This window comes from Panthera leo, chromosome C1 (genome assembly GCF_018350215.1).
Source record: "Panthera leo isolate Ple1 chromosome C1, P.leo_Ple1_pat1.1, whole genome shotgun sequence".
NCBI lineage: Eukaryota > Metazoa > Chordata > Mammalia > Carnivora > Felidae > Panthera > Panthera leo.
Window position 1 is genome coordinate 75,742,423 of NC_056686.1, and position 27,691 is coordinate 75,770,113.

At 41.7% G+C, this 27,691-nt stretch overlaps 2 protein-coding genes and 1 pseudogene across 4 annotated transcripts in view; 2 read left to right on the plus strand and 1 right to left on the minus strand.

Moving 5' to 3' along the window:
* Positions 1 to 12,643: 12,643 nt before the first annotated feature.
* LOC122225917 lies at positions 12,644 to 13,368 on the minus strand (annotated as a pseudogene).
* A 7,569-nt stretch (positions 13,369 to 20,937) lies between these two features.
* On the plus strand, positions 20,938 to 21,306 carry LOC122228665 (thioredoxin-like). The gene has a single exon (XM_042953836.1). It carries the CDS (start codon positions 20,938 to 20,940, stop codon positions 21,253 to 21,255), a length of 318 nt encoding a protein of 105 aa, XP_042809770.1. The 3' UTR covers positions 21,256 to 21,306.
* Positions 21,307 to 23,504: 2,198 nt separating this feature from the next.
* ZNF326 (zinc finger protein 326) overlaps positions 23,505 to 27,691 on the plus strand; it is a 35,147-nt gene continuing 30,960 nt past the window's right edge. For 2 of the 3 annotated variants that reach the window (XM_042952729.1, XM_042952730.1), the window contains exons 1-2: positions 23,505 to 23,657; positions 26,188 to 26,232. In XM_042952729.1, the coding sequence (XP_042808663.1) occupies positions 23,642 to 23,657; positions 26,188 to 26,232 (61 nt within the window). In that variant the 5' untranslated portion in view covers positions 23,505 to 23,641. The remainder of the gene's footprint in view (positions 23,658 to 26,187; positions 26,233 to 27,691) is intronic. The other variant, XM_042952732.1, reaches the window with a different exon arrangement.

Below are 27,691 nucleotides of genomic sequence, written 5' to 3' on the forward strand. Positions count from 1 at the left end.
TAACTGTCATGTGCAAATATGTAACACAGGAGATCTGATGCTTCTTGCAATTAAATTAAAATTAAACCTTTCTAAGACTTAAAATCCAACTTTTTTGTTAGCAGAGAGGCATAAAATGCATTCTTATTTCTTAACTTATTCATTATAAGTCAACTGACTACTTCAGTGGGTATTCTAATGTAATGTGTCCCAAGCAAAGGCTTCTAATACATGTCATTTTAAATTACTTTATTTCTTCCATATATTATAATAAAGAATTAGTGCTGAAAATCCACTGTCCCTGAAAGTTCTCCAGTCCCAGGTAAACCAGGACTGTTGGTCACCCTAGGTAGTGTTATTTTTTTTTCCCTGAAATTATGTGTGGGTAGGTTCTATTATCTAAGGATTTAATTCCATGATGGCAAAGGAAGTGTTACAAAATATCTGTTGTAAGAAAGGAGTATTAGGTCTGGCGGGGTGGAGAACCATGCCCTAGAGAAAGCCCTGAGTCATGGAGGAGTTTAAGGACAGGATCTGTTTCCACAGGCTGTCCAGAATGGGGAACACCCAGGGCTGAGTCCAGCCCTTCCTGTGTAGATAAGAGTTGCACCCCCACAGTGGGGCTAGTGTGTTGGGGTGGGGTGGTAAATCCCAGGGCATTTGGCAGCTCTATTCCTTGCACGGCAGCCTCCAGCATGCATGTCTAAATTAATGCACACAATTAGAATTTTTATTTTTGGAAAATCGTAGAGCAGAAGTTTGTTTTTTCCGGCCCTCGTACCTCTTTTTGACACTCCTGTTCTTGTGCTGTCTGTGTCCTCATGTTGAAAACTGTCCCCAGACAGCAGCACCGTGGGCTCTGGCCTCAGACAAACTTTGATTTAGATCTCCTCTCTGACCCGATCACTCTGTGTTTCAGCTTCCTCCACTGTAAAATGAGGATGATGGTAATATATCTGCTGCATCGAGTTAATGTTAGGAATAAATAGGAGGACTAATGTCATTCATTCTTAGCATGACACATAGTAAATGTCTAATAAGTTCTATTTATTATTATCCCTTGGGCTACCTACCTCTGCCCTTCCCAGTAGCAACCTGTGAGCCAATTTACTTATTTCTCATTCTTGCACCTCATCTCCCACCTGTGTCACTGATTGCACACAGTTAGTTGGAGAGCATTCCACTTAAGGAAGCGATTCATATTAAGGTGAAGGTTGCCTGCATTTTAAAGCTTATTTACCACCACTGGAGGATTGTGTGTGAGCTATTTTTAGAAATGAGAGAGAAGTAGTAACAGATTTTCTAGTGCTCCCTGTTATGGGCTGAATTGTGTCCTCCCCAAATTCATATGTTGAAGCCCCAACCTTAGTACCTCTGAATGGGACTGTTATGTGTAGGTAGGGTCTTTGAAGTGGTAATTTGGGTTAAATGAGGTCACTGGGATGGCCCTTAATCCCATGTGACTGGTGTCCTTATAAGAAGGGGGAGTTAGGACACAGACGTGCACAGAGAGAAGACCATGTGAAGACACAGAGAGAAGACTTTTAGCCATCTACAAGCCAAGGAGAGAAGCCTCAAACGAAATCAGTGCTGCTGACACCTTGATCTTAGACTTCTAGCCTCTAGAACTTAAGGGAATAAATTTCTATCTTTAAGCCAACCCAGTCCATGGTAGACAGCCCTAGCAGACTGTCACACCCCCTTCCTCCTGTCACAGATTAAAGTTCCTTGTTCCAAATCCCAGATAAATTCCTTGAATTCCCTGTTCTCTTTTCTTTCATCCTTATGGCAAACCCTGGAGATTCAGTCTGTGGTCACAATGGGGAGGAAAGGAATTAATATTTTTGAGTTCTACACATGCCAGGTATTTAATCATGATAACTTGCAAGTCACAGATTAGGAAACTGAGGGTCAGAGAGGGTGCACGTCTTTACTAAAGTAATCATTCATTCATTCATTCATTCATTCAACAGGTATTCATGGAACATATATATACCCCTACCTATACACCAGGCAATATGAAAGAGGCTGGAGATACATCAGTGAATCAAATTGACTTACTCCTTGTTCTCAAAGGGCTAATAGGTTAGTGGGGAAACAGATTTTAAACCAATAATCACATGGGGGGGCTGGCTGGCTCAGTTGGTAGAGCATTGATCTCAGGGTTATGAGTTCGAGCCCTCAGGTATGAGTTGGAGATAGAGTTTACTTAAAAAGATAATCACACAAATAACTATGTCATTATAAATGTGACAACTTACAAAGGAGCACAACACAGTAGGAGAGCCAGATCAGTTTAATTCCATTTAATAAAAATTTACTGAGCATCTATCATATGCCAGATGTTGTGCTAAGTGCTTGGGGAGTATCAGTGAAAATGACAGATATGGATTCTATCCTCTTAGAACTTCCACGTCTAGTGGGAAAAGAAGACATTAAACCAGCCTTACAAATGAGAGAGAGAGAGAGAGATGTTATGAGAGATGACTTCAAGGTTACCTGGGGGCATAGCGAAAGCATGTCATTCAGTATAAGAAATCAAGGTGGGCTTCTGGAGGAATTGCTATACTTACTGGAATGAAGAATCAGGTAGCAGTTAGCCAAGCAGAGGCATGCAAAACTTTTTCCAGTCGGACTATCTCCAGTTCAGATAGTACTTTTCTCCCCATAGACTTTCTCAGAAGGCATCTTTTCTCTGCCTGATCATACACAAGTTGTTCAGATAGAACATTGGGCAGTAACCAAGAGCTATTTACACAGTCTTGTCTAGAAAGGGACATTCACCTGTGGGAGTAACTAAGAACTTCCCATCTCAGTGGGTAACTTTAGGGCACTTCCTTTCCTCTACTATTCCTTCTGTGGCAGACACTGGTGGTTGGCTTACTGAAAGCCTTTTTCCTGTTGCCCTCTGCTATACAAGCCAGAAAATAAATATATTTATTTACCCAGACTCCCTTGCTGGAATGTTTGGTTATGTGGGCCAGTTCTAGCCAATAAGCAGAAATTACTGGGTAAGCTTTTGGGAAGAACTTTTTAATTCCTTTTTCTTTTCTTTTCTTTCTTTCTTTCTTTCTTTCTTTCTTTCTTTCCTTCTTTCTTTTTAAAGATTTTATGTTTAAGTAATCTTTACTTTTAAGTAATCTCCCCAACATGGGCTCAAATTTACAACCCCAAGATCAAGAGTCACATGATCTAGTCAGGTGCCCTAAGGGAAGACATTTTTTTTAATGTTTATTTTTGAGAGAGAGAGAGAGAGAGAGAGAGAGAGAATGAGTGGGGGAGGGGCTGAGAGAGACAGAGACACAGAATCTGAAGCAGATTCCAGGCTCTGAGCTGCCAGCACAGAGCCGGATGTGGGGCTCAAACCCAGGCACGCTCAGGAACCCCGAAGATCAGATCCTGAGCCAAGTCAGAGGCTTAACTGACTGAGCCACCCAGGCACCCCAGGAAAGAACTTTTTTAAAGGGACAGGTTCACCTGAACTAGAAGTGCAATAGCCACCTTGTGATCCGAGCAGGAAAGACACTTGCTAAGGATGTTGAATTGTAAAGAAAGGCCCTATTTATGCCCTGACTTCACTGTCTGAGAGGCTACTGAATCTTCCCTTCTTTAGTGTTTTAGGTGGTTTCCCCCCTGTTGTTCTTATTTGCTACATAAACACATCCCTAACTGATTTACCCACTGCCCTTTCTCCCTGGTAACAAAAAATAGGGGCTTGGACATTTCTACCTTAGCTTTGAAGGCTTGTAGATATTTTCTACATTCTGCTTCATGTCAGGATATGCCTGGTTGGGAAGTTCTAGGTACTGCCAGAAATTCAAGCTCATCACATGGTGTTTAGACACCTGGATTCTGGATGGCAGAGCCAGCTGCCTTCTGAAATTCACTGATTTTAAACACCTGGCCACTTGTATTCGGGTGTTTCGTGTTAAAACAGGTAAAAAGTATTTAGGGAGTGGCTCCTCTCCAAAGTCTGAACACAATAAAAATGATGCACATTAACTGTGCAAAAAGTTATAGCTGAAGGAAAAATAGAAAGGGAAAAATTGAAGAGAGAGGAAAAAAAAGGCAAGAGTATAAAGACTAGTTTGGGGTAGTAGATCAGATTATCTTCCCTTTTGTGAGATCTAGATGAGTGGAAATATATTCTCCCAAAGAAAGTCTTTCCTTGGGGTAGAAAATTCCTCCGGACACCTCCCTTCCTCCAAATGCTACATCTTTTAGTTATAGGGAAGTATTTACAGAACAGATTTTCTAAAGCAATCACACTGCTCTGCAGTATAATTTCAAAAGCATTTTTCTTAATGAAAAAACCCCCTGCCCTTTTGTTTACAAGAATCTTTCCCCCTTGGAACACAGCCTCAGAGTTGTAAATCAAAACTACATGTTTACCTTATCGTAGTTGACTTTCTCTGATTCAGAAGTTTTGATCTTTGTGAAGTTGGTCTTCAAAGAACCAGACTAGCCACCTGGACTCAGGGGTGTATTCTGTGTGTTGTTGGTCTCACCAGTTGAACTGGGGAGACTGCAATGAACTGTGTTTATTGACTTGACTAGCTGGTTGCCTTGTGGGCAGAGGGAAAGGAGAGTAGCAGAAAATCTGGAAATAAGACCATCCACCTCTCCTACTGAGGTTTGAGAGACCCATTTGCCCCATTTTTCCTTTCAGGTACCTGACAGGGGCTAGTGCTTTGGGCTAAGTCAGCAAAGAACGCTGCAAGGTGGAAAGTGGAAAGTCTCCCTTGGTTTCAAGGAGCAGAGAAACATTGAGCCTGCCTAGGAAAGATTTATCACAGTAATAAAACTGGAACCAGAAAGCTGATCAGGGGTCAAGGCAGCATGAGGGACTGGCTTCCCCCTTTGTCTCTCCCATGGTATGTGCCTTCTCCCTCTTGTGATCTCTCTGCCTTTCTTCTAAGATATGCATGCCCTATTTTCCTCTACTTATTAATGGGCCAATTCTTCAATCTAAATGCCAAAAAGAGCTAGTCCAAATGACTGGGGTTAATCACATTGTTCCTTTGGGGAAGAACTCTTTGCCCCAGGCATCCTCATGAGCCATTAGCCAGCTGATGGACAGGCTGCCTCAGGCCAGGTGTCCACCTCTAGTCCACTCAGTGATCACTGATGCACAGACATCAGCCTGATCTGACTTTCCTGATCCAGGGGGCTGCAGACGGGGCAGTTTACACTAGAAGCAGGTGTCAGATAACACAGTTTCTGGGACTTACATTTAGACCAAGACCCAGTGCCGTCATATGCCTGCTTTGCTTGACCAGATTTACACTCAGATTTCCTTTTCTGTAAATAGGGTGTAATAATTTAACCCATTTCACAGCATTGTGGTGAAACTTAAACAGGATAGTGTATATAGGTGAAAGGGCTTTGTAAATTGTTAAATATTATATTCATGGCATTGTTACCAGAAAGAGATAACCTGAAGACATTGTGAGCCATTTTGGCTTCTCAGAAAGGTTAATGGTTCTTGTAGAAAGAGAACAGTTGACAGGAAATAAGGAGTGGGGAGTGCTGGGGGCAGGTGGGCAGAAATCCCCTGCCACTGTGAGTTAAGGGGTGTCCAGGGTTAGCTAGCCACAGTCCTGGTCCTCAGGGTCTCACAAGGCTCTGGGTGCTTGGTATACGTGTGCTTGTGAGCAGGTGTGTGTGTGTGTGTGTGTGTGTGTGTGTGTGTGTGTATCTGTAAAACAAGTGGCAGAGAACAGAGAACCTTCTTCTATATCTTCAGAGCCTCTCTTCCCCTTTACTGAAGTTCCCCCTCTCTTTTAAAAAATATTTTAATTTAATTTAATTTTGAGACAGAGAGCATGAGCAGGGGAGGGGTAGAGAGGGAGGGGGACAGAGGATCCGAAGCAGGCTCCGTGCTGACAGCAGCGAGCTGATGTGTAGCTCAAACTCACTAACCAAGAGATGGCAACCTGAGCTGAAGTCGGACACTCAACCGGCTGAGCCACCCAGGTGCCCCAAGATATTTTATTTTTAAGTAATCTCTACACCCAATGTGGGGCTCAAGCTCCCAATTCCAAAATCAAGAGTCACACGCTCCACCAACTGAGCTAGCCAGGCCCCCCTCAATGGTTCCCTTTTTGCCATTAACCTCTCCAAATTTCTTTAAAGACCAGCAGACAAGCAAACAGGAAATTAAAATATCAGAGTTGAAAAGAGAGAGGTGACAGTGAATAGGCAGAAGTCACATGATACCGAGTATGAGTTCCCCAGAAGGGCTGGGAGGTTCAGCCCACAGAACTAAACTGTGGGGGAATTCTGGCTCATAACTAAACATCCTGTAGATGCCAGTAAGTATCAAGCCCATTGTATGAAAAGTGGCCCTGACCTTGGGCAGAGCAGCATCTGGGCACCCCTGGAACTCCTTGACTCACTGCTGAGGTAGCTGAATGAGGGTGTGGTACTGATAAGTGCAGTGGCCTTGCTGCTGAACTCACTGGGACCCTCCTTAAAGCACAGGAGAAAAGGTAGGGAGAACAGCCTACTGAGGTCCTTCTCAGCAGGTCTCCTGGATGGGAACCCTGGGCCCTGCTTGAGGAGGCTCAGGTTGCTCACATTCGAATTGTCATGCAAAAATATACTGAAGCGTATAGGAAACATTCAAAATGTATTCATAGAAACAAAACTCTCCAAACACACTGCAAGCTCTAATGTCTTGGTCCAGCAGACTACCTACTGAATTCTGCTGACTGAGATGGGCCTGCGCAGGGCCTCATGGGGCAGGAAGATTAACTGGGGGACCAGGAAAAGTAGAAGCAAAGTTTTGATATGTTCCTTTGAGAAGCGTACAGGAAGGGCAAACAAGGGGAGATAGGGAAGTGAAGAAAGAGATGAATCATTCTCCTCTATATTTGGCTAATTCCCTCATTGGCATTGGCAGATCTGACTGCTGAATCGAAGTCCTGGGGTCCTTGTTTTCTTCTCCCAGGCTTTTCGTTCTCTGTTAATTAGGACATTGGAGAAATTGTCATGATAATTATAGTGTCTAGACTTGGGGAACTATGGGAAGCAGTAAGTGAATATTTAATTGCAGAGTTGAGAAGACACATGTAGACGACAGTATTTTGAAAGTCTCTTCTGAGAACAATGCTACTCTGATCTGTATTTCTTGGGATTGCCCTGACATTGCCGGTTACATAAGAGGACTCTTGGGGGCGCCTGGGTGGCTCAGTGGGTTAAATGTCCGACTTCAGCTCAGGTCATGATTTTGCGGTTCATGAGTTCGAGCCTTGTGTTGACCTCTGTGCTGACAGCTCAGAGCCTGGAGCCTGCTTCAGATTCTGTGTCTCCCTCTTTCTCTGCCCCTCCCCTGCTTGAGCTCTGTCTCTCCCTCTCTCTCAAAAATAAATAAAGATTAAAAAGGGGACTCTTGAATGTTCTGTCTGAGCATTTAGGGTTATCAAAATTTTCATTTTCTCAGGAAGATTCCAAGGATCTGCAGAAAAAGCTGTGCTGTAGTACTCTGACCTTTATCAGTTTTACCCTCCGAGAGTGTCATCATAAGATGTGGTATAGGCAGGTGCTCTCAGTTTGTTGCCCAGACTGGAAGACATTGATTCTCTTGGAGAGAGAGGTCAAGTGATTAGGATGGAAAACTCCCACCTTGCCAGGTTTGATCTCATATTTTCCCTTCCACGAATTCAATGACTCTTCAGCCTATTGGTGGAAGAATGGAGCAGAATGCTTTCCTTCGCAACATACGGTAAATCCATCCTTATTGGTATCTAGTTAATTAGAAATCTCTGTTATTCAACATTTCCCCACTTGGAGAGGACAAAAAGATTGGTGTTCATAATGATACCTGGAAGGTTCCAACTGCCTTTCGTTTTTCCCGTTTGGAAATATCACTACTGTTTCTGCCGATTATACATGTAAAATTGGCTTACTGTAAAGATTCAATGTTGAAAAATGGGAAAGCGAAAAATCCTTTTGTAAATGTCTCATCCCATGATTAGCCCTCAAGGTAAATAAAGTCTGTAAAACTAGTATAGATCCTTTGGAAGTTTTCATGTATATAAATATACACACGTACATAGAATATATTTATGCAAATGAGTATTTATCATACCATACATAGTGTTGTGTATCCTAGCTTTCCACTTTATAGGTCATAAACATCTATATCAAACATATAGAACTACTTCAGTCTTTTTAATGGTTGCACCGTATTTAGTAATATAGACTCATTATAATTGATTACTGTGTATCTATTAGTGAATACTTAGATTGCTTCCTTTTCTTTGCTATTAAAACTACTTCTGCAATGACATTTTAGCAGTTCTCTGACTATTTTTTAAAGCTAGACTGTATTATTAAAAAAGATTAACTGTATTATTCCTTTTAAAAAATTAACTTAATTGAAATACTGTTTAAACAAATAAACTGAACTCATTAAAAGTGTATAGTTCCATGAGTTCTGACAAAAGTACACACCCATGTAACTGATACCACACTTAAGGTCTATAGTTCCCTCACCTCGACAATTTCCTCGTGCTCATTAACAGTCACCACCTCCTGGCCCCAAGTAACTGTTGTTTTCTTTTCTATCACTATAGATTAGTTTACATTTTCTATAATTTCACATAACTGGAATTATATAGTATGTGCTTTTTTGAGTCTGGCTTCTTCTACTTGACATGATGTTTTTGAAATTTGTCCACATAATCGACTGCGTCAGTAGTTCCTTTCTTTGTATTGCCAAGTACTATTCCATTGTATGGGTATGCCACACTGTATCCATTCAATTGCTGATGAAAATGTGGACTGTTTCCAATTTGTAGCTATTATGAATAAAGTTGCTATGAAAATCCGTGCAGAAGTCATTATGTAGACATATGTTTTTGTTTCCATTGCGTATGAACTTTATAAGAAACTGCCAAACTGTTTTCCAAAGGAGTTGTTTACATTCCTACCAGCATTGTGGCAAAGTTCCAGCTACTCTGTATTTTTTCAATATTTGACTTAGTCTTTCTAATTAGAGCCATTGTATTGGATGCACAATAGCACATCATCTTCATCACTTTAATTTGTATTTTCCTGGTGACAAATAGTGTTGAGCATCTTTTCATAAGCTTTTGGCCATTTGTATATCTTTATGAGGCACCTGTTGAAATATGTTGCCCATTTGCAAAAATTAGGTTATTTTCTTATTGCTTATTACTTCTTATTTATTCTAGATACAACTCCTTTTCAGATGTGGGCATTGCAAGTATTTTTTTCCCAATTGGTGTCTTGCCTTTTTCTTTTCTAATGGTGTTTTCCAAAGAGCAAAATATTTAAATTTTAATAAAGTCCATGATTTATTCTTTTGCAACATCAAAGAGGGAGAGAGAGAGAGAGAGAGAGAGAGAGAGAGATTAAATAGTGGTTAGAGTAGTTTTTGCCCTGAGTGCATACAATATTTCAATTCCTTGGAAATTGTCAACTGTGTGTTAATTAGAATATTGGATTAATCAAAACACCCCTTTTTCTTATTACCTTGGATAACAGAATTTGCTATCTATATGTACCCTCATGCAGTGACTCTGAAATTTATATGTCATCTTAAGCTTCTTTCCCCTTTTAAAGTAACTTAATTGGGCAATGTAGAGAAAAAGGAATACATCAGATCTCTGCTGATCATTTATACCAGAATACTTTTTCCCTAAATGAGTAATCTGTAAAAGTCTACCAAGAGTAATAATAAAAGCAAATATCGAGTGCTTACTATGTGTCAGGCACTGTGCTAAATGGATTCTTTCACTTAATCCTTACAATAATGACTCTACGAATTGGTTGCCATTGTTATTTCTGCTTTATAGATAAAGAAACTTTTCAAGTTTACTGAACTGAAAGCAGAGCTAGGATCAAACCCCAGCTATAAAAGTGCCTATATGCTTCAACTGCCAGCCACACTTTACTCATTCTGTGAGTTTTCTTTGGTACATTAAAAGATATGTATTATATGTCAATCATACAGTTAACTTAGCAATGTAACTAAATTGTTGCATCCTAAGATTATTTACCATCCAACCTGTACTCTGATTTCCCAACGTACCTCCCCATATTTCTCAACACCAATATTTAACCCATATTAAATAGCATGTTTTATACCATTAATAGACCTATAATAACCAGCTATTATATCTCAACCATATATTTTTGTTTTCAAATAGCTTTTATATGGCTGTCTTATCATCCTTAAATAGGCATTTGTTGGGTTTGAGGGTGGATCTTTTTGAGATTTTTGAATATTTAATTTCAGCCTCACAATACATTTTTTCAATGTAGACACTTCATTTTTAAAACGCACACTTGCAGGGGTGCCTGGGTGGCTCAGATCGTTGAGGTCCAACTTCTTTCAGCTCAGGTCATGATCTCGTGGTTCGTGGGTTCAAGCCCCGTGTTGGGCTCTGTGCTGACAGCTCAGAGCCTGGAGCCTGCTTCAGATTCTGTGTCTCCCTGTGTCTCTGCCCCTCCCCTACTCACGCTCTGTCTCTCTTTCTCTCAAAAGTAGATAAACATTAACAAAACTGAACTCACACTTGACAATATTCTTAAGTAAAAAATTAGAAAATTCTAGTAATGAACCTTCTCACTCTCTGGCAAGGTACAGCTCAAAAGACATGAATCTGGAAGGCTAGAGAGAAGTTGCTAAGGGAGATGAAGGTTGTCCCTCATAAATAAGAAAAGCTGCTGAGTCACAACTATCCTTCTTCATCTCCAGAAAAATTAATGAGAATTAGTGGAGGCATGCAGAGGTGAGATCTCCGTGCATCACAGAGCTGGCATCTAGGAAGGGGTGCTACGTTTTCAACATGGTATCGCACATTCGCACATTAGCACCATGATTTTTGGTGATTGAATGTGGCTTTGTTATTAGATTCTGTAGTTATATCCTCCACAGTTATTCTGATGGTTGTCCTGGGGGGAAATGTCTGAGTAAGGTTACAGAGGACAATTGTAGGACATGTGGTAGGACCTCTTCCTTGTTACTCTGAGCTTTAGAAATTAAGTAAAGTTAAGTGTACTGTGAACATTTTTTTTTTCTCTTCTTCAGTTTCCTGAAGCAAAAAACAATAAAGAAATTAAACGGTATGGGGGAAAGATGCCTTTGCCTTGCTTGTATTAATTACTGAACTCAACGTCATAAAATTATGACCTTTGTTCCCTTAATGATTTGTATCAGTGGAAATATTTAGGTCGTAAAACAACTTTTGGGAGAATGGTGTCCTATGTACATAGGACATTGCTGCCTTCTGTAAGAGCATCATCAAGTTCTAGGGCCAGACACTTATTTTGTCAAACAAGTGGAGCCGAACATGCCATCTGCGTTCTACCTCTCCCAGGCAGGTTTGGAGTAAGGGAAGGAGAGAAGGAAGAAGGGTGAATCCCCAGAGTTCCTAATTTTGTCCACCGATCCCAGCCAGGGCAAATAGATCCCTGGGGAAAAAAATGAGACAGACCCCTTCTCAGCTATAGCCCTCTTATCCTCCTACTCCATCCTGCCCTTCTCTCCAGACCTCTTTTTAGAGTTCCCGAAAGGATGTGGTTGGAGGGGAGGAAATTGTAGAGAAGCAAGTGGAAAACAGCTCTTCAAGACTCAGCATGAGGTGTGTGTCAGAAAGCTCCTTGGGTTAACCTTGCTCATTTTCTAGTCTTATTGGTTCCACTTGTTAGTTAAGTGACCTTGGAGAAGTACCCCCTTGACCTCATCTGAAAAGTCAAACATTTGGATTAGAGCTAGATGGTCTTCAAATGCCTTTTAAGACTTGACCGCTAGGACTCTCTTCTGTAATTCTTTGGTACTGTTTACACTTGCTTCATCCAAGACAAGGCGAAACAGCATGTGCTTTTTGTAGGGGTCTGTGTAAAAAGATCCAGGCACCTGCCTTTAGAAAAAAAAAACAGTTTATTTTTGAGGGAGAGAGAGCTCACAGGGGAGGGGCAGAGAGAGAGGGAGACAGAGAATCTGAAGCGGGCTCCACGCTGACAGCAGAGAGCCCAAATGCGGGGCTTGAACCCACAAACTGTGAGATCATGACCTGAGCTGAAGGTGGACATTCAGCTGTCCGTACCTCCCAGGTGTGCCCAGTCACCTTCTTTTTAAAACGTCTCATTTTCTGGGACACTTGGGTAGCTCAGTTGGTTACATGATGGACTTCGGCTCAGGTCACAATCATGTGGTTTGCATATTCGAGCCCCATATTGGGCTCTGTGCTGTCCGCACGGACACTGCTTCAGATCCTCTGTCCCTCTCTCTCTCTCTCTGCCCCTTCCCTCCTTGTACTCTCTCTCTCTCTCTCTCAAAAATAAATAAACATTAAAAAAATAAAAAAATAAACAACTCATTTTCCTATACTCATGTGTTTCTTTGAAAACAAGTATGAGGACTGATTGGTTAGAATAATGTGCTTCCAGAAGTATCTGGTAATAGGAAGGCCACTGATTGATCAAATGCACTACTTGTTTCCCCTTAAGGACTACATATTGGTCAGAGTACTACTCCATATACTTTTTCTTTCTTTCTTTCTTTCTTTCTTTCTTTCTTTCTTTCTTTCTTCTTCTTTCTTTCTTTCTTTTTTTCTTTCTTTCTCTTTCTCTTCCTTCCTTTCTCTCTTTCCCTTTCTTTCTTTTTCTTTCTTTCTTAACAGCCTTTAATTCACTTCATTTTTCTTGTATAAAACCATGTGGTGGCCAGAGCTGGAGCCTGGGTCCTCTCCATGAAACTCTGGTGTGGGCCTTTATAGATAGTCAGTGAATCCTGATAGGGAGACTTGGTGAACACAGTGTCTTTCTGGAGGTCAGTGGTGAGTTAGCTGTAGGTCTTGGAAATGGCATCAAAAGGGGCCTTGGCAAAGTTGCCCAGTGCAGCCAAAGTGTAGCAGTCGTCAGTACTGGCCGTCATCAGTAGTTTCTTGGGCACAGGGGCTGACACAATGCTAGTGCCTCTGGGCGCAGGGATAAGGCACATCGGCACAGAGCCACAGCAGCCGGCCAGCTTGCATGGGACACTGTGGGGCTTGCTGAGTGTTTCCCCCAGTAGCCTTGCTACATGGAAATGATGGAAAGCTTGGCCAGGATGATGACTCCATGGATGGTAGAGGCTACCTCCTTGGAGCACTTAACACCCAGACCAACATCTCTATTGTAAACTCTGTTGGCAACAAATGCCTTGAACCTGATCCCCTGGCCAGCATGGATCTGCTTTTGCACAGGCATAATCTTCAAAACCTTATCCTTGAGGGATGCCCCGAGGAAAAAGTCAATGATCTCAGTTTCCTTGATGGGCAAGGAGAGGGACAGAACTCTTCCAGGGATTTGATCTTCATGTCCTTGATCAGGTGACCCCATCTTGGTGACCAGATTCTACTCTCTGTCTTTGGCCTGGCCTTGACCAAGGTGACAGATGCAGCTGCCCAAGCCTCTGTGGAAGCCACTGCAGCCAGGGCCCCAAGGCCCTCCTGGACCCTGGACACAGCACGGGCAACATCTGCCATTGGGTGTTTTCTCAGAGAAGAAACTACTTTCCTTTCTTTGAGCCAGATCTTAGCTGGCTCACTCTGCGTCAGGACTGAGTATGAAACCGTACTTTGCCTTATGAAAGGCAAAGTAAGCTTCTTTTTCAAGACAGGAGCATGAGCCTATGTGCACTTAACCTCCTTGCTAAGACTCCACTGGAATAAAAGTAAACAAACATGGGGAAAAAAGTGTGTGAGGGGAAAGGGTGGAAGCCACTGGAGTGGAGATTTCAAAAAATGTCTGAAAGATAAAAAGTGAAAGGGAAGGATTAATGGTTGAATTAAGGAGAAAGTGCCACAGGCTAGAATATACAAGATAAAATGACAATTAGAAATTTGAGAAAAAGCAAATTCTGAACAACAGAGTCACAGACCACGCATGAAGCAAACTACATTCGGGCATGAATATAAGCGGTGAAAAGAGTGCAGAGAAAAGGCAATCAATTTGACCTTGATGCTAGAAATAGCCTCATTTGAGAGACCCAGGGGTTATAACACTGGGTTCATGGAAAATGTAATCCTAGCATATTGATATTGAATAATGTCTATATCAATAATAAAGTATATGTGGCATATTGACTTGTTTCCATTATTTTGTATTTTAATAAACTTTATTTTTAACAAGTTTTTGATTTATAGAAAAATGTAAATACAGTAGACAGATCAACTATTATTAACATCTTATGCAAATATTAACCGTTTGCTATAATGAATGGATGAATATTGATACATTGTCATTAACTAAAGTTCATACTTTATCAGATTTCTTTAGTTTTTCCCTAATGTCTTCTATTTCCATTACATTTAGTCATTCTGTCTCGTTTGGCTCCTCTTGGCTGTAATAGTTTCTCATACTTTCCTTGTTTTTGAAGACCTTGATAGCTTTGAGGAGTACAGGTCTAGAATGTCCATCATTTGACATTTGTCTAATGTTTTTCTTATGATTAGATTGGGGTTATGGGTTTTTCAGGGAAGACCACAAAGGTCAAGTGCCATTTTGTCACATCAAACCAAGAGCACATGCTATCAACATGACATATCGAATTAACACTCTTGTTGAACTTGATAACCTGGCTGAGGTTGCGTTGGCCAGGTTTTCTCTAATGTAAAGTTACCTGCTCTCTCACTCACACTGTACTCTTTGGAAAAAAGTATATAGTCTTTTTAACTTCTAAAGTAAACCTATAGGCAAAGTAGAAAAGACTTTTTATGGTTGCGGCGAAGAATGTAAACAGTAAGAATTCTGTTGGTGGTACAGGGCTGCTGATGAAAATGAAAGGGAGAGGAGAAGTAGAACAATGGGAAGGGGCCAATGCCTTCATTTTATAGAGGAAGAAATGCACAGATGCTCTATTAAAAAGAAATAGCAATTTGAGTCCTTATTTGGAAACATAAGTGATTAGTTCTAATAGAGGAAATAAAAAACCATCATTGCCATTAAATATTAGGAAGAGAAGGGTAGTATGAGATACATGCTCATTTTCATACTGTGGAATCAATTGATATTGACTGAAGTTGGTAATCTAAGAAGAGAGATACAGAGTGCAGTGAAAGGAAACACCAAATGATCTCACCCCAGATTGTAGCAGGATTCTTACACAGTCATGACACTGAGGCTTTTTAATTTCCAGGAAGCAACTTTATTCCTGCCGGTACTGCTCAGTTGGGTTTGTGCTTGAAGAATTGAGCACTGAACGTCACATGGCATAGTTTTTTAAATCTATTTTCTATTTCTTTGTCTCCCATATTTGGTAACACACACAAACATGTAGTTTGATTAAGCAGTCTCAGTTTACAAGGTCATGAGGGATGGTATCATGTAGGTGCATAGCCAGGTTACCTTGAAGTTTTCTCTCCCTTTTTTTCTCTCTCCTTAGGGAGGGGAACCTACTACAAGATGAAACCAGAGTTTTCATCTCTAGAGGGGAACAGAGTTAAACAAGAAGAGGAAATACTGTTGCTTTTCACCGGAAGTCCTTTTATAGTATTTCATTTATTACCATTTGCACAAATCTTTTGCTTTAAAAACAAAGATGATGTGAAGGGTGGTGCCAGGACTCATATTAGACCACTTAATATGACCTCTTTTGTGTAGAACCTACCTTCAGTGATCCAATCCAACCACCCATTCACACAAACCACACTACCATGCAACGTTTTGTTGAGGCAGAAACTTACTTCTGAGAAAGTAAAGGGGGTAATCTTAGGTCTTTGATTGGTGGGAAAGACATTTAAGAAAGAACTCCTTTTGTTTCCCTTGAAATAAGGATTAGGGAGATTTTATTTTTATTTATTTATTTATTTAGGATTAGGAAGATTTTAGTTGCAAAGGGGAAATTGGCTTCAAGATGCATCAACTCTCTGGTTCAAAAGTATTGGCAGTCAGTGGAAATCCTCTGTGTGTTTCCTGTGTTTAGCATTTATACAGCATGTTTCAGTTTAAAAGCCCTTTACTGTCATTAGTTAATTATCTCCCAAGGGCTGCAGGGTAGTTACAGGGAATACTGGAACCAAGCCAGCTTTTAGAGCTGTAAGATGTACAAGTGTCTATACTAGCCCCAACTCAGAGTGTAGTTGTTACACCATTTCCCACACATGGATCGATTGGTTAATGTGTGGTTATTCAATCTCTAAAGTTCCTTTTTTAGACTTGACATTTTCTCAATAAGTACAAGTTACTGAAACAGAAGAGAACTTATTCCAATACCTTGTCTTGCAAGTGTCTCGAAAATCAGCACTGGTAACAGTTTTAGGTTTGTCATTAAATAAGAATCTCCAAAGTGAAGCCTAAATACTGGCATTTATTAAAAGTGCCTGAATGATTCTAGAGTAGAGCCAGACTTGAGAACCACTGACTTAAATGACCAATAGAGAGAGGCTCCTTCCTCTGTTCCCAACAATATCTACAAAGAGAATGAAATACAACATTTGGCTAAGGAGAACTAATTGTTAATACATGTTACATTTTGTTTTGTATCAAATATATATATATATTACATATCAAATATATATATTATATATATATATTGTGTATATATATACATATTATATATGTATTACATTATAAAAGTGCGAAAGAAATTTGGAGAATATAGAAGACTAAGTATGGATGCCTGTGAGTACATAAAAAGTCATCACGAAAAAGAATCACAGTTCATGTTTTACAATTTTTCTTTCCATCTTATCTTTATGCTTTGTCTTTTAAAAAAAATATTGGTATTGCTATTATCAGATTTCACATACAATTTTGTATCCTGTTTTTCAAATTTACCACTACAGTGTTTTCCATTGTTCCATGCTTTAAAAGATCATCTCTAAAAACAAAATCTACTGAAATGAGGCAAACAGGGAAATTTATATCCACAATTGAACCAAAATAGAAATTCAGGTACTTTTAGAGCACAGGCCCATAGGAATATTTTCTGCTCCGTGTCCTTTCACAACATCTTAGACCAGCAGGAACTAGATAGACACGTGCTCCATTTCTGTAGCCAAACCTTGACTATATTTGGTGTGTGGTGCCCTCTACTGGGTCTCCTAGGACTGTGCCCTTTTTCTGTTTGTAAACTCTATGTGTTGGGTTGACTCTCAAGATGGGGGTTAGATTGTATGTGTGCATGTTTGAATTTTGTATGTTTGTATTTTTATTTACATTTGTTTCCCTAATGTAGAATTGAAGCTATTTAGATACAGAAGCTGACTATGGGTCTGTTTCCTTCTTATTCATTCAACAGACATTTTAGAGTCTACCTTGTGCCAGGCATGGTTCTAGCAGGCTGGAGACACAAAGATGAGATCTCCACCTTCAAGTGGCTCATTGTCTGGTGGCAGAGACCCTACTATCCAAGGCCTGGATAGTCCCACAGGAGAACTTGACTCCTTGTAGATCCTTGTCCTCCCCTCTCTAGGAAAACCATCCTCTTCAATGAAGCGTGCAGCTTTGGGAGAGACACATGTGGCAGAGCCAGGAAGAAAGGGGACACCTTTCCAGCAGGGCAGATCTACCAAATCGATTCTGGCAATCAATGGGGTTGACAGATGTCGCAGACAGCTTGCTCTCAATTTACTTAGAAGATTAAAATTTATGATGGACTAAACACATTAAGAAGATGAAATGAGAGGCGATAATTCAGAGGTTTAACTGAGACCCTAATAGGGAATAAACCTCATTTTCTAGAAATGTATACTTTATATAATTTATACCTAAAGAAAGCACTTCTGTGTTTGGAATTTCACCTTGCTTTTTGGGGAAGGGAATGCACATGAAACTAATTGAGTTTTTCTAATCTGAGAAAGGCCTAAAGCACAGGATGAGGTGGGGAATCTCCAAAGCATTCATGATCACTTCTTTTCCTACATAACTCTCTTTGACTGCATTAGTACAATTATGCAAGATTGGGAGATTGGCAAAATCTCTCACCTTTTTTTTTTTTTTTTTTTAACGTTTATTTATTTTTGAGACAGAGAGATAGAGCATGAACGGGGGAGGGTCAGAGAGAGAGGGAGACACAGAATCTGAAACAGGCTCCAGGCTCTGAGCTGTCAGCACAGAGCCCGATGTGGGGCTTGAACTCACGGACAGTGAGATCATGACCTGCGCCGAAGTCGGATGCTTAACTGACTGAGCCACCCAGGTGCCCCTCTCCTTTTTTTTTAATGTTTATTTTTGACAGAGAGAGAGAGACAGAGCATGAGTGGGGGAGGGGCAGAGAGACAGGGAGACACAGAATTCAAAGCAGGCTCCAGGCTTTGAGCTGTCAGCACAGAGCCTGATGCGGGGCTTGAGCTCACAGACCGCGAGATCATGACCTGAGCCGAAGTTGGATGCTCAACCGACTGAGCTACCCAGGCGCCCCTCTCCTTTTTTTTTTTTCTTTTTCTTTCTTTTTTTTTTAACCTGAGAACTTTGGTGATGATATTGAATCTCCAAGGTTGGCTCCAAACAGCAATAGACCATGATTATATAATATTTGTCATGTATATGGAACCAGTAATTTCTCATTGTGCAGTCTTGGACAAGTAACCTAACTTTCTCTTTAATTTACCTCATGCGGAAAGGATATAACCTATCTTATTGTGAGGATATAAGTAAGGCATATAAAGAGTCCATCAAAATCCTTGGCAGGCAAGAGCTGCTCGGTAGAGCACAGTAGGCACTTCAGAATGATAGAGATGCACATATGGGCTCTGGAGCCAGGCTGCTTGGGTTTGAATCTTGGCTCTATTCTTTTCTTTTTTTTTTTTTTTTTTTTTTTTAACAGTGTGTCCTTGGGCAAGTAACTTTACCTTTATGGGTCTCAGTTTCCTTAGCAGTAAAGTAGGGGCAATAGTACTACCTACATTATAGGATTCTTTTTTTTTTTAATTTAAAAAAATGTTTATTTATTTTCGAGAGAGAGAGAGAGAGAGAGGGAGAGAGAGAGAACATGTGCGTGCACGCAAGTGGGGAGGAGCAGAGAGAGCGGGAGACACAGAATCTGAAGCAGGCTCCAGGCTCCAAGGTGTCAGCGTAGAGTCTGATGTAGGGCTCAAATCCACGAGCCTCAAGATCATGACCTGAGCCAAAGTCGGATGCTCAACCAACTGAGCCACCCAGGTGCCCCTACATCATAGGACTCTTAAGCAGATAAAAGGAGTTAATACATGTAAAGTTCTTTGGAACATTTATTAATATATAGGGCTTAATAAAAGCTAATTATTATTTTAATTGCTATTTCTTTTAGCTTTTAGAGACACCTGTGTCTTTTTCAAGTTGTAAATTAAAATTGGAGAGAGACATCTTCTCATATGTATAAAATACATCCATTCAGTGCTGTTAACACTATCTGTTTTCAGCCGATTTCTATTGCTGTGGTTCTGTAACCAGCTCTCCTTGGATAAGTCCTCAGAACCCTCAGTAGGAATTACTTTGCTTATGTTAAGTTTGGCTGCTCTGCCTTAAGACAGTCATTTTTAGTACTTGACCTCCCTCTCTAAGTATTTATGAATTCCCTAAAGAACATGGAGAAGAAGAATTATTTGGAGCCAATTGGGAAGGCATTTTGAAATCAGAACTCCCCTTTGTAACCCTACTGTCACTTATTCTCCAAAATAATTGTTGGATGCTGTGGTTTTGTGCAGAGGAAGCTCTGGGCACTCACTTTCAGTCAGATGCAGTCTTTTCTTCAGTGGTGATTTTGCTTCTCCTCCTTAACATACAGCACCACTGTGCTACCTATAGGCCATATAAAAGGGGTACATAGAAGGGTCTCCATTCCCAAAGAGTATGAACAAAGAACTAGACAAGGAATACAACTAAAAAACTTACAACAAGAATCCAACTGTGCTAACCACTATTAATGTGACACAGAGGGAAGGGGATTCTGACTAAGAGCTTAGGGAGAGGTTTAAAAAGAGGCGACATGAATATTGAACCTTGAAGAATGGCAGAGGAGGAAAGGAAACACAATAGAAGCAGAGAGAACAGGGTGAGCAAAAGCTTGTGAAAATACACAACTTGTTTGGGGAACAGCAGATGGTCCTGTGTTGTTGGAGCAGAAGGTATGTATGTGGAGGGTCAGGAGATGAGGAACAGAGGTCCCTGGGTCCTCAGGGAGCCCACGCACCTCGCTCTTCTCAGGTTCTGGGGAGGGCAATGGTAGGGCTTCTTTGACGGCTCCCTCAGGATCAGGTCTTAGATGTAGCTCCCCATTTCCTCCTTCTCCCTGCAGACTTCTCTTGGCATCAGCACATCATCCTTTTAACCTCTGCACTTAATAAAACATATTCTCTTCTGTTTTCCAATAGGCTTAGCTGTTCTGGCATTTACTAACCTGCCACCTACTGCAAAATAAATGGAGAATGAAATAGTCTAAGACTTTGTACAAAACCTTGGCCCCTCAGGGTAAAAATCTAAGCCTAAACAAGTGGGAACAGGCCCGGTTGCCTGGCCAGTTTCTGGGGGACTGGAAAGAGATGACAGTGAAGGAAGAAAACCATGTTTGGCACATAGTTGGTGCTCAATCAATATTTGTTTGGTAAAGGAATTAAGGGATGGCTTGAGGGACTCTCAGGTATTGCAAGGCCTCTCAGGTATTGTGGGGTATCTAGGTATACCACCTGCTTCTGCCTTGGGAAAGAGGAAGGAAGGGGAGAAGATATCTATGTATTCTGGCTCTCCAGGCATTTGTGCTGAGGCCAGTTTTCTTCTTGAGTTAGGAGTTCCATGATTGGTAATTTTCTCTTTTAGGAGAGAAAGAAGGGTGTGTGTGTGTGTGTGTGGTTCCCAATACTTATTTCCTTACACTCATGCCTGAATACCACGGGTTACAAACCATTCCTTTGTCATGATACCAAGAAAAATAAAAAGTTAAAAATGTCAAGAGAGAGCTCTGTCCAGCATTTAGGATCCAGTTACATGGTCCTTACAGCCGCTTGTCAGACCCCAACCGCCAAAATGGTGAAGCAGATTGAGAGCAAGTATGCTTTTCAGGAAGCCTTGAACAGTGCAGGGGAAAAACTTGTAGTAGTTGACTTTTCAGCCATGTGGTGTGGGCCTTGCAAAACGATTAAGCCTTTCTTTCATTCCTTCTCTGACAAGTATTCCAACATGGCGTTCCTTGAAGCAGATGTGGATGACTGTTGGGATGTTGCTTCAGAGCGTGAAGTCAAATGCATGCCAACCTTCCAGTTTTTTAAAAAAGGACAAAAGGTGGGTGAACTTTCTGGAGCTAGTACGGAAAAACTTGAAGCTACCATTAATGAATTAATCTAATTATGTTTTCTGAAAACATAACCAGCCATTGGCTGTTGAAAACTTGTAAATTTTTTTATTTACCAAAAGGAAAGATCAAGTATGAAGACTGTATACCCAATTGCCATCTGATTATATAAGTGGCAATAAAATATTAAGTCTACCCTTCAAAAAAAAAAAGTCAAGAGAGTTCAGTTTTACTTAGCAAATATATGTGCTCAGCACTTAGGATACAAAGAAGACTTGATTCTAATCTCAAAGGGCTTCGAATGTGGGTAGACATAAAGCCAAACAGAGTATTTACTGCAGGGGAGATAGTGCTGTAACAGGTTAGCTCAGGGCCTTGCTACTCCAAGTATGGTTTCAGCAGCAGCAGCAGCAGCAGCAGCAGCAGCATCTTCTGGAAACCTGTGAGGAATGCAGACTCTGGCTCCAACCCAGTCTGACTGAGTGTGCATGTGAGTTTTAATGAGATTGCTAGGCGAATCATATACACGTTAATATTTGAGAAGTACTGGCCTAGGGTGCGGGGATGGGATGTGGGTGTGTTTCTTAGAGGAAGTAAATCCTGAGCTATGTTTTGAGAATGGGTAGGGTTAACTGGGTGGTATCACAAGCAGAGACAAAAGCATAAGTAAAAGTTTAGTGGCATGAAGAAGCATAGGGATGATTTGGGAAGCGGCTTAAAATTGATCCACAAAAGGGAGAGAGTGTAGGAGAGAGGAGGAGGGAGAAATGTAGGAAGATGGCAGGTCAGGCCGTGGCCAGATCCGGACGCACGTGCTCTAGGTTACGTAGCTTTGCCTTGATCTAATCCATGATAGAGACGCATGATGAGATGTTTGGATTAGTGTTTAGAACATCGCAGCCCTGAGAAGCCTGAGAAATCAAGGCCAAAGGGCAGAGAAATTATTTAGGAAGATACAGCAACAGTTTGGGAGAGAGAGAATGAGAGTAGTTAGGTACTGCAGGTAGTGCGGTGGGAATGGAGAGAAGGGAACAAGTTTAAGAAACTTTAAGAGGTAATAAGCAGATGAAAGACTTCAGTATGAACTGGCGTGAGAGAATGGGAGAGAGCTGTGCCTTGACTAGATGAATGGGGCAGGCTTCCGGCTAGGATTAGTGGGTGGTTGCTCACGACACCACTAACAGAGATGAAAGAATAAAGGAGGATGAGCAGGTTTGAGGAGGGAAATTATGAGTTCAGTTTTCAACATGTTCAGCTCAGGTGACTAGGAAACATGTATAGGATGGGGGAAAAAAAGAAAACAAGGGTGGAGAATGGGTGAATCAATCAGGGTGGAGAAGGAAAGTGATGAGGAAGAAACAATGCCCTGTCCAGGTTTGGGGCTATGGTAATATACATAGTATATCTGTGAGTTTTTCCCCCAGCCCTATTTCCACAAGCTGCCTTCTTGGAACTGGTTCCAGAAACTGGTTGGATCTCAAAGAAGAGCAAATGGTTTTGATTCATGGTTTCCTATCCTGCAATCAACTCGTTGTTGACACCATTTCCTCTACTAAAAGAAAAAAAAAAATTAAACCTGGAGTTCAAGCTGCTCCAGGGTCAGAATGAATAGTTGTCTTTTTCCATATTGACCTGTGGGGTGAATAATTTTGGCCACTTCCCCAACACTACTTCCAAAGTAGTGATAATACAACGCCAAGGTGTGTGGATATTTGTGGTCATTCGTCAGGTTCTGGAGGACTTCTGCCACAAATCATCCCTGGTTTTGAACTTTTACAGCACTTTCATTTTGGACCTTAAAATTCAGAAACTGGTAATAGCTTGTTTTGGATCATTTCCATAATTATTTCCTATTTTGCAATCTGTTCTCTGCTCACAGAGTAAAAATCGTCTGGGACTTCAGCGTCTCCACAGCAAAAAGTCCAAAAACACGTTAACATTTTCGGTACAGTCATCCCCAGCCAATAAAAAGCAAAAGGTCGGCACGTGGTTTATTAGTTTGGGCAGGAGGGAGGTATTCCAACTAGATCCTTTCGCTCTTGCCAGGATCAAACATGGCGGGCCGCAGCCAGAATTTCCCGAACACCCAGTTCGCTTTCCCGTGACCCTAGTCAGTCTTCGACGCTCCTCTTTCTACCTTCCTTCCTCCTCAGCCGCTCCCAGAGGGTCAGCACTCGGGAGCGCGACAGCGGGCCTCCTTCCCGCCCCCACTCGAGGGCCCGCCCACCAGCCCGCGCCAGCCAATCGAAGGCCGCGCTGCGGCGGCTGGCAGCGCCGGCCGGCCCCGCCCCTCAGCCTCGCTGTGGCCTGCGGCTCCCGGGCCGGTAGCGCCGCTGTCGGTCGCGAGGACGGGTGGTGTGGAACCGCGGGTCGCGGGCGCTCGCCGCCTGCCACAGCTCAGCCCAGCGTCGCCGAGGCTGTGAGCCCCGAGCCTCCGCCATGGACTTCGAAGACGGTAAGCGGCGCCTCTGGCTGGTCGCCACGGCGGGCGGGAGGCGGGGTGGCCGCCCCGGGGGTCTGTTTACGGTCTCAAGATGGCCGTGTGGGCTTTGTTCTGCGGGCCCGGAGGCCGCCCGCCCGCCGCGGGCCCAGTGCCCGGAATCGGCCTGTGTGGGAACCCGCGCGCCTTGTCGCGCCCGCCCGGCGCCCGCTGCCGCCGGGGACCTGGGAGTTCCGTGCCGGCCTCGGTGAGGGGAAGGGCGCGCCCAGAGCGCCACGGCCTCCGGTCTCGGGCCCCGGACTCGCGCTCCGGACTCGCCCCGGCCCCGGTGCGTGGAAATTGCCCCGACGCCTCCCAACTCCCCGGTCTCGGGCAGAGGGGCGGGTGGGGCCTCCCCGGCCTCGCGTCGCGTTCGCCTCACAGGGCGGCGACCCAGCTCGTCCGTGTAGTAAATCCCCAACCAGGTTGCTTCTTAACAGATACAATTTCCAGAGGCTTGTTCACGGTGATGTTTCTCGTCTTAGTTTGAAGACGAGTTTAAAGGGCGTCTGTAAGTGACAAGTATAGGTAGATCTCTGTGCCGAATGGAAACCTGAGCTATATTACTGGTTAGCAAACTGGGCTGTTTATCCACCAAAATTACCTGGTCGTTAATCCCTAATTTCAAATAGCTGCGTGAACCTAAGCATTTTTTCCTCTGGATTGTGTATGGATGGGACTTAAGTTAGAATTCTGGCACGGCATCACATGCCCTTCAAATTCAGCTCTGTGCCCAGCCGCCTGCGTTGGACTTAACGTTTAAAGAAACCGTATTCCAGCAATACCTTTCAGCTGTCTCTCACGCTAGTTCTTTAAACCATTTTCACAGGCTCCCAGAGTAAAATTAATTTGGTTTTCACCTTGTCTTCCAATCTTGCCCAACTTTTTTATAGGAATTGGTGTCAAGATAAAATGAGTCGGTTAACGACAGCGTTAGGGAGACGTGGAAAAGGGTTTCAGTGATTAAAGTGGTCTTAATCCTGAGTAACCAGACGTGTCTAATTAAAACCGGCTCGCTAACTAGTTGTAAGCCCCTCACCCAACCGAAACAATTATATTAAACATTGAATGTACTGTGATCTCAGCATGAGTCTGACTAGACGATCTTTTGATCTTTGATTTGATTTCATGCCAGAAAGAATTAAAGCTGCCAAATCTAAGTATATGAAAGGGGGCTGAAAGAACCCATGTTTAAAAAAGTTTATTTGTTTATTTTGAGAGAGAGAGAGAGAAAATCCCAAGCTGTCGGTGCAGCGCCAGATGTGGGGCTTGATCTCACGAAGCCTGACATCGTGACCTGAGCCGAAATCAAGAGTAGGGCTCTTAACCAGCTAAGCCCCCCAGGCGCCCCTGGGATAACCCTTTGGTGGAGCCTTTTCAATTAGTTTGAAATAGGAAGTCCAGCTGTTAAGAGTAGCACACTCCGGTGTTTTTGTTTGTTTTGGTTGGACTTTGACTCATTTGGATACAGATACCTTAAAACTATGTTTATTTGAAGTAGCGAAGCTGGGAATGAAAGTTAAAAATATATTGCTATGTTTTCATACCAAAGTTTGATGATAGTACCAACACTCAGGGTACAGCAGAATCTACCCAGGTGGGGGGAGGGAACAATGGGAGTGGTTTCCCCCCCCCCCCCGCCCCCCCCCCACCAAGGGAATCCATTTTCTGTAGAGAGTTGAAAAACAATAAAACTTAGTTTGCTTACTTTTAATTGTCACCATGTGCCTACAACTCCAGCGTTAGTAATAAAATTATAAACAGTGTCAGTGAGTAAACACTCCTCCTCTCTCTTGCTTCCTTTTCTCCTTTACTGCTATATTTGGGAGTGGAATTTGACTAACAATACATCTGAATCTAATCCTATGCAGCGTAGCTGGATTCTGTTGCATTCAAGGGATCACTGTATCAGCTTTCTTTCTTTTAGTATTTATTAGTAAAATTAATTAAAGGACTTAACAATTGCCAAATCCGTTTTAACGGAAATTGCCAATATGGTTTTTGGTGATGTCACATCCTGGAGAGATACAGTGAAGGCAAACATATATGTTTGTGTATATGCATTCTCAAATAAGATCTTGAAAACTTTAGAGAGCGAGTAGGTAAAAGAAATATATTTAACTTTGAAACAATTACATATTACATACAATCAATTCTCACATGGCCCTTTTTGCAATATTTGATACATAATTTAATCTATCTGCCTTCCTTTTGTTTCCCTGTATAAATCAGTACTGGATTCCCTTTTTTGGCAATTATTGTATATCAGGTGTTAAAGCGAATTTTTACATTTTAGTAATTTGGATGATTTGCCTCTTGGGGAGATAATGAAGAGAGATACATGTTTTTCCATATTAAATGTTTGTAATTATTTACACTCCATTTTTGTAGATAATAGAGTTAATGACATTTTAAGAAATTGTGTTTGATTTGAATAGATGAGTATGTAATTTCAGACTTTCGCTAATATTGCACTAATTTCTTTCTGTTAAATGTGTCTTCATAGATTATACACACTCTGCTTGCAGAAATACTTATCAGGGCTTTAATGGTGAGTATCCTCTTTTGTTTGCTCTTAAATAATGTTAAAGGAATGCATTTCAGTTTTTCTCTACATGCACATAAAGTAACAATGTAAAAAGCCAGTTCTACCTTGTTTCAGTCATTGTTTTGTCTCTTAATGTATCACTGCTCAGTGTTAATGTGTCACACTATGTATAGTTTTTGAATTAAGGAATTTGGGAATCAGAAAAAGTCAGGGCTATTCCGTATAGTTTGACTCTTTTGTTAGAATTATGATTCCTTTACTTTATTCCAAAAGGCCTTGACTACATTCTGAGTGATGAGTTACAAGAAACTGGTCGAGTTCTTTTTGCTGACTGAGAAGCTTTGGTATTGAATAATGTAGATTAAGTGGATTATTGTCTTGGTTTTATATCGCTTCTATTGTAATACATTTTGACCTTGTTTTTGAGGTCATTTGCTTTAGTGTCTAAATGTGTTTGTGTATAAAGAGCTGTCTAGAGGAGCACATGAAGAAGCCTGATTGTTTATTTTATTTTTTTTAAATATTTTTTTAATGTTTACTTTTTGAGAGAGGGAGACAGAGCATGAGCAGGGGAGGGGCAGAGAGAGAGGGAGACACAGAATATGAAGCAGGCTCCAGGCTCCGAGCTGTCAGCACAGAGCCCATTGTGGGACTCAAACCCATGAACTGTGATATCTTGACCTGAGCTGAAGTTGGACACCCAACCGACTGAGCCACCCAGGAGTCCCTAAGCCTGATTGTTCATTGACTTAAGCATGACGTTAGAGTTGTGACTACAGAGCTAGATAAAATCATAAGAGGTAGGCAGAGTACAGTTGGATGTTATTTTGATAGTTATTAAAGTTCTGCCAGACAGGATGATAACACAAAAAAGAACGTGGAAGAATTCAGTGAGGTAAAAAAGGACCCCCATAGAGTGGAAGTACACATATTGATTGCCAGAGAAAAGGAAAATTCAGCTGTGTACAGAATATAATATATTCACAAAATAAAACTGAAGCAGGTGTACTAAATAAAACCATGTGCCATTTTATGAGAATAATTGCTGTCCAATTAATTTCTGTGTATCATCTTTAAGAATTTAGAGAAACTTTGTATTTGATGTGGGCTATGTGTAGGAAGTAGTATATATTGAGTGCTGAAGAATACCTTTTTTTTTTTTTTTAAGTTTATTTATTTTGAGAGAGCATGAGCAGGAGAAGGGCAGAGAGAGAGGGAGAGACAGAATCCCAAGCAGGCTCTGAATTGTCAGCCCAGAGCTGTTTGCAGGGCTTGATCTCACAAACTGAGATTGTGACCTGAGCTGAAATCAAGAGTTGGATGCTTCACTGACTGAGCTATCCACATGCCTCTGGTTGTTGTTGTTGCTGTTGTTGTTGTTTTCTTAATGTATTTTTGACTAATCACTACACCCAACCTGGGGCTCAAACTTACAACCCCAAGATCAAGAGTTGCACGCTCT

Coding starts and splice junctions, on each gene's coding strand:
- LOC122228665 (XM_042953836.1), top strand. CDS start 20,938: ATGGTGAAGCAGATTGAGAGCAAGTATGCTTTTCAGGAAGCCTTGAAC.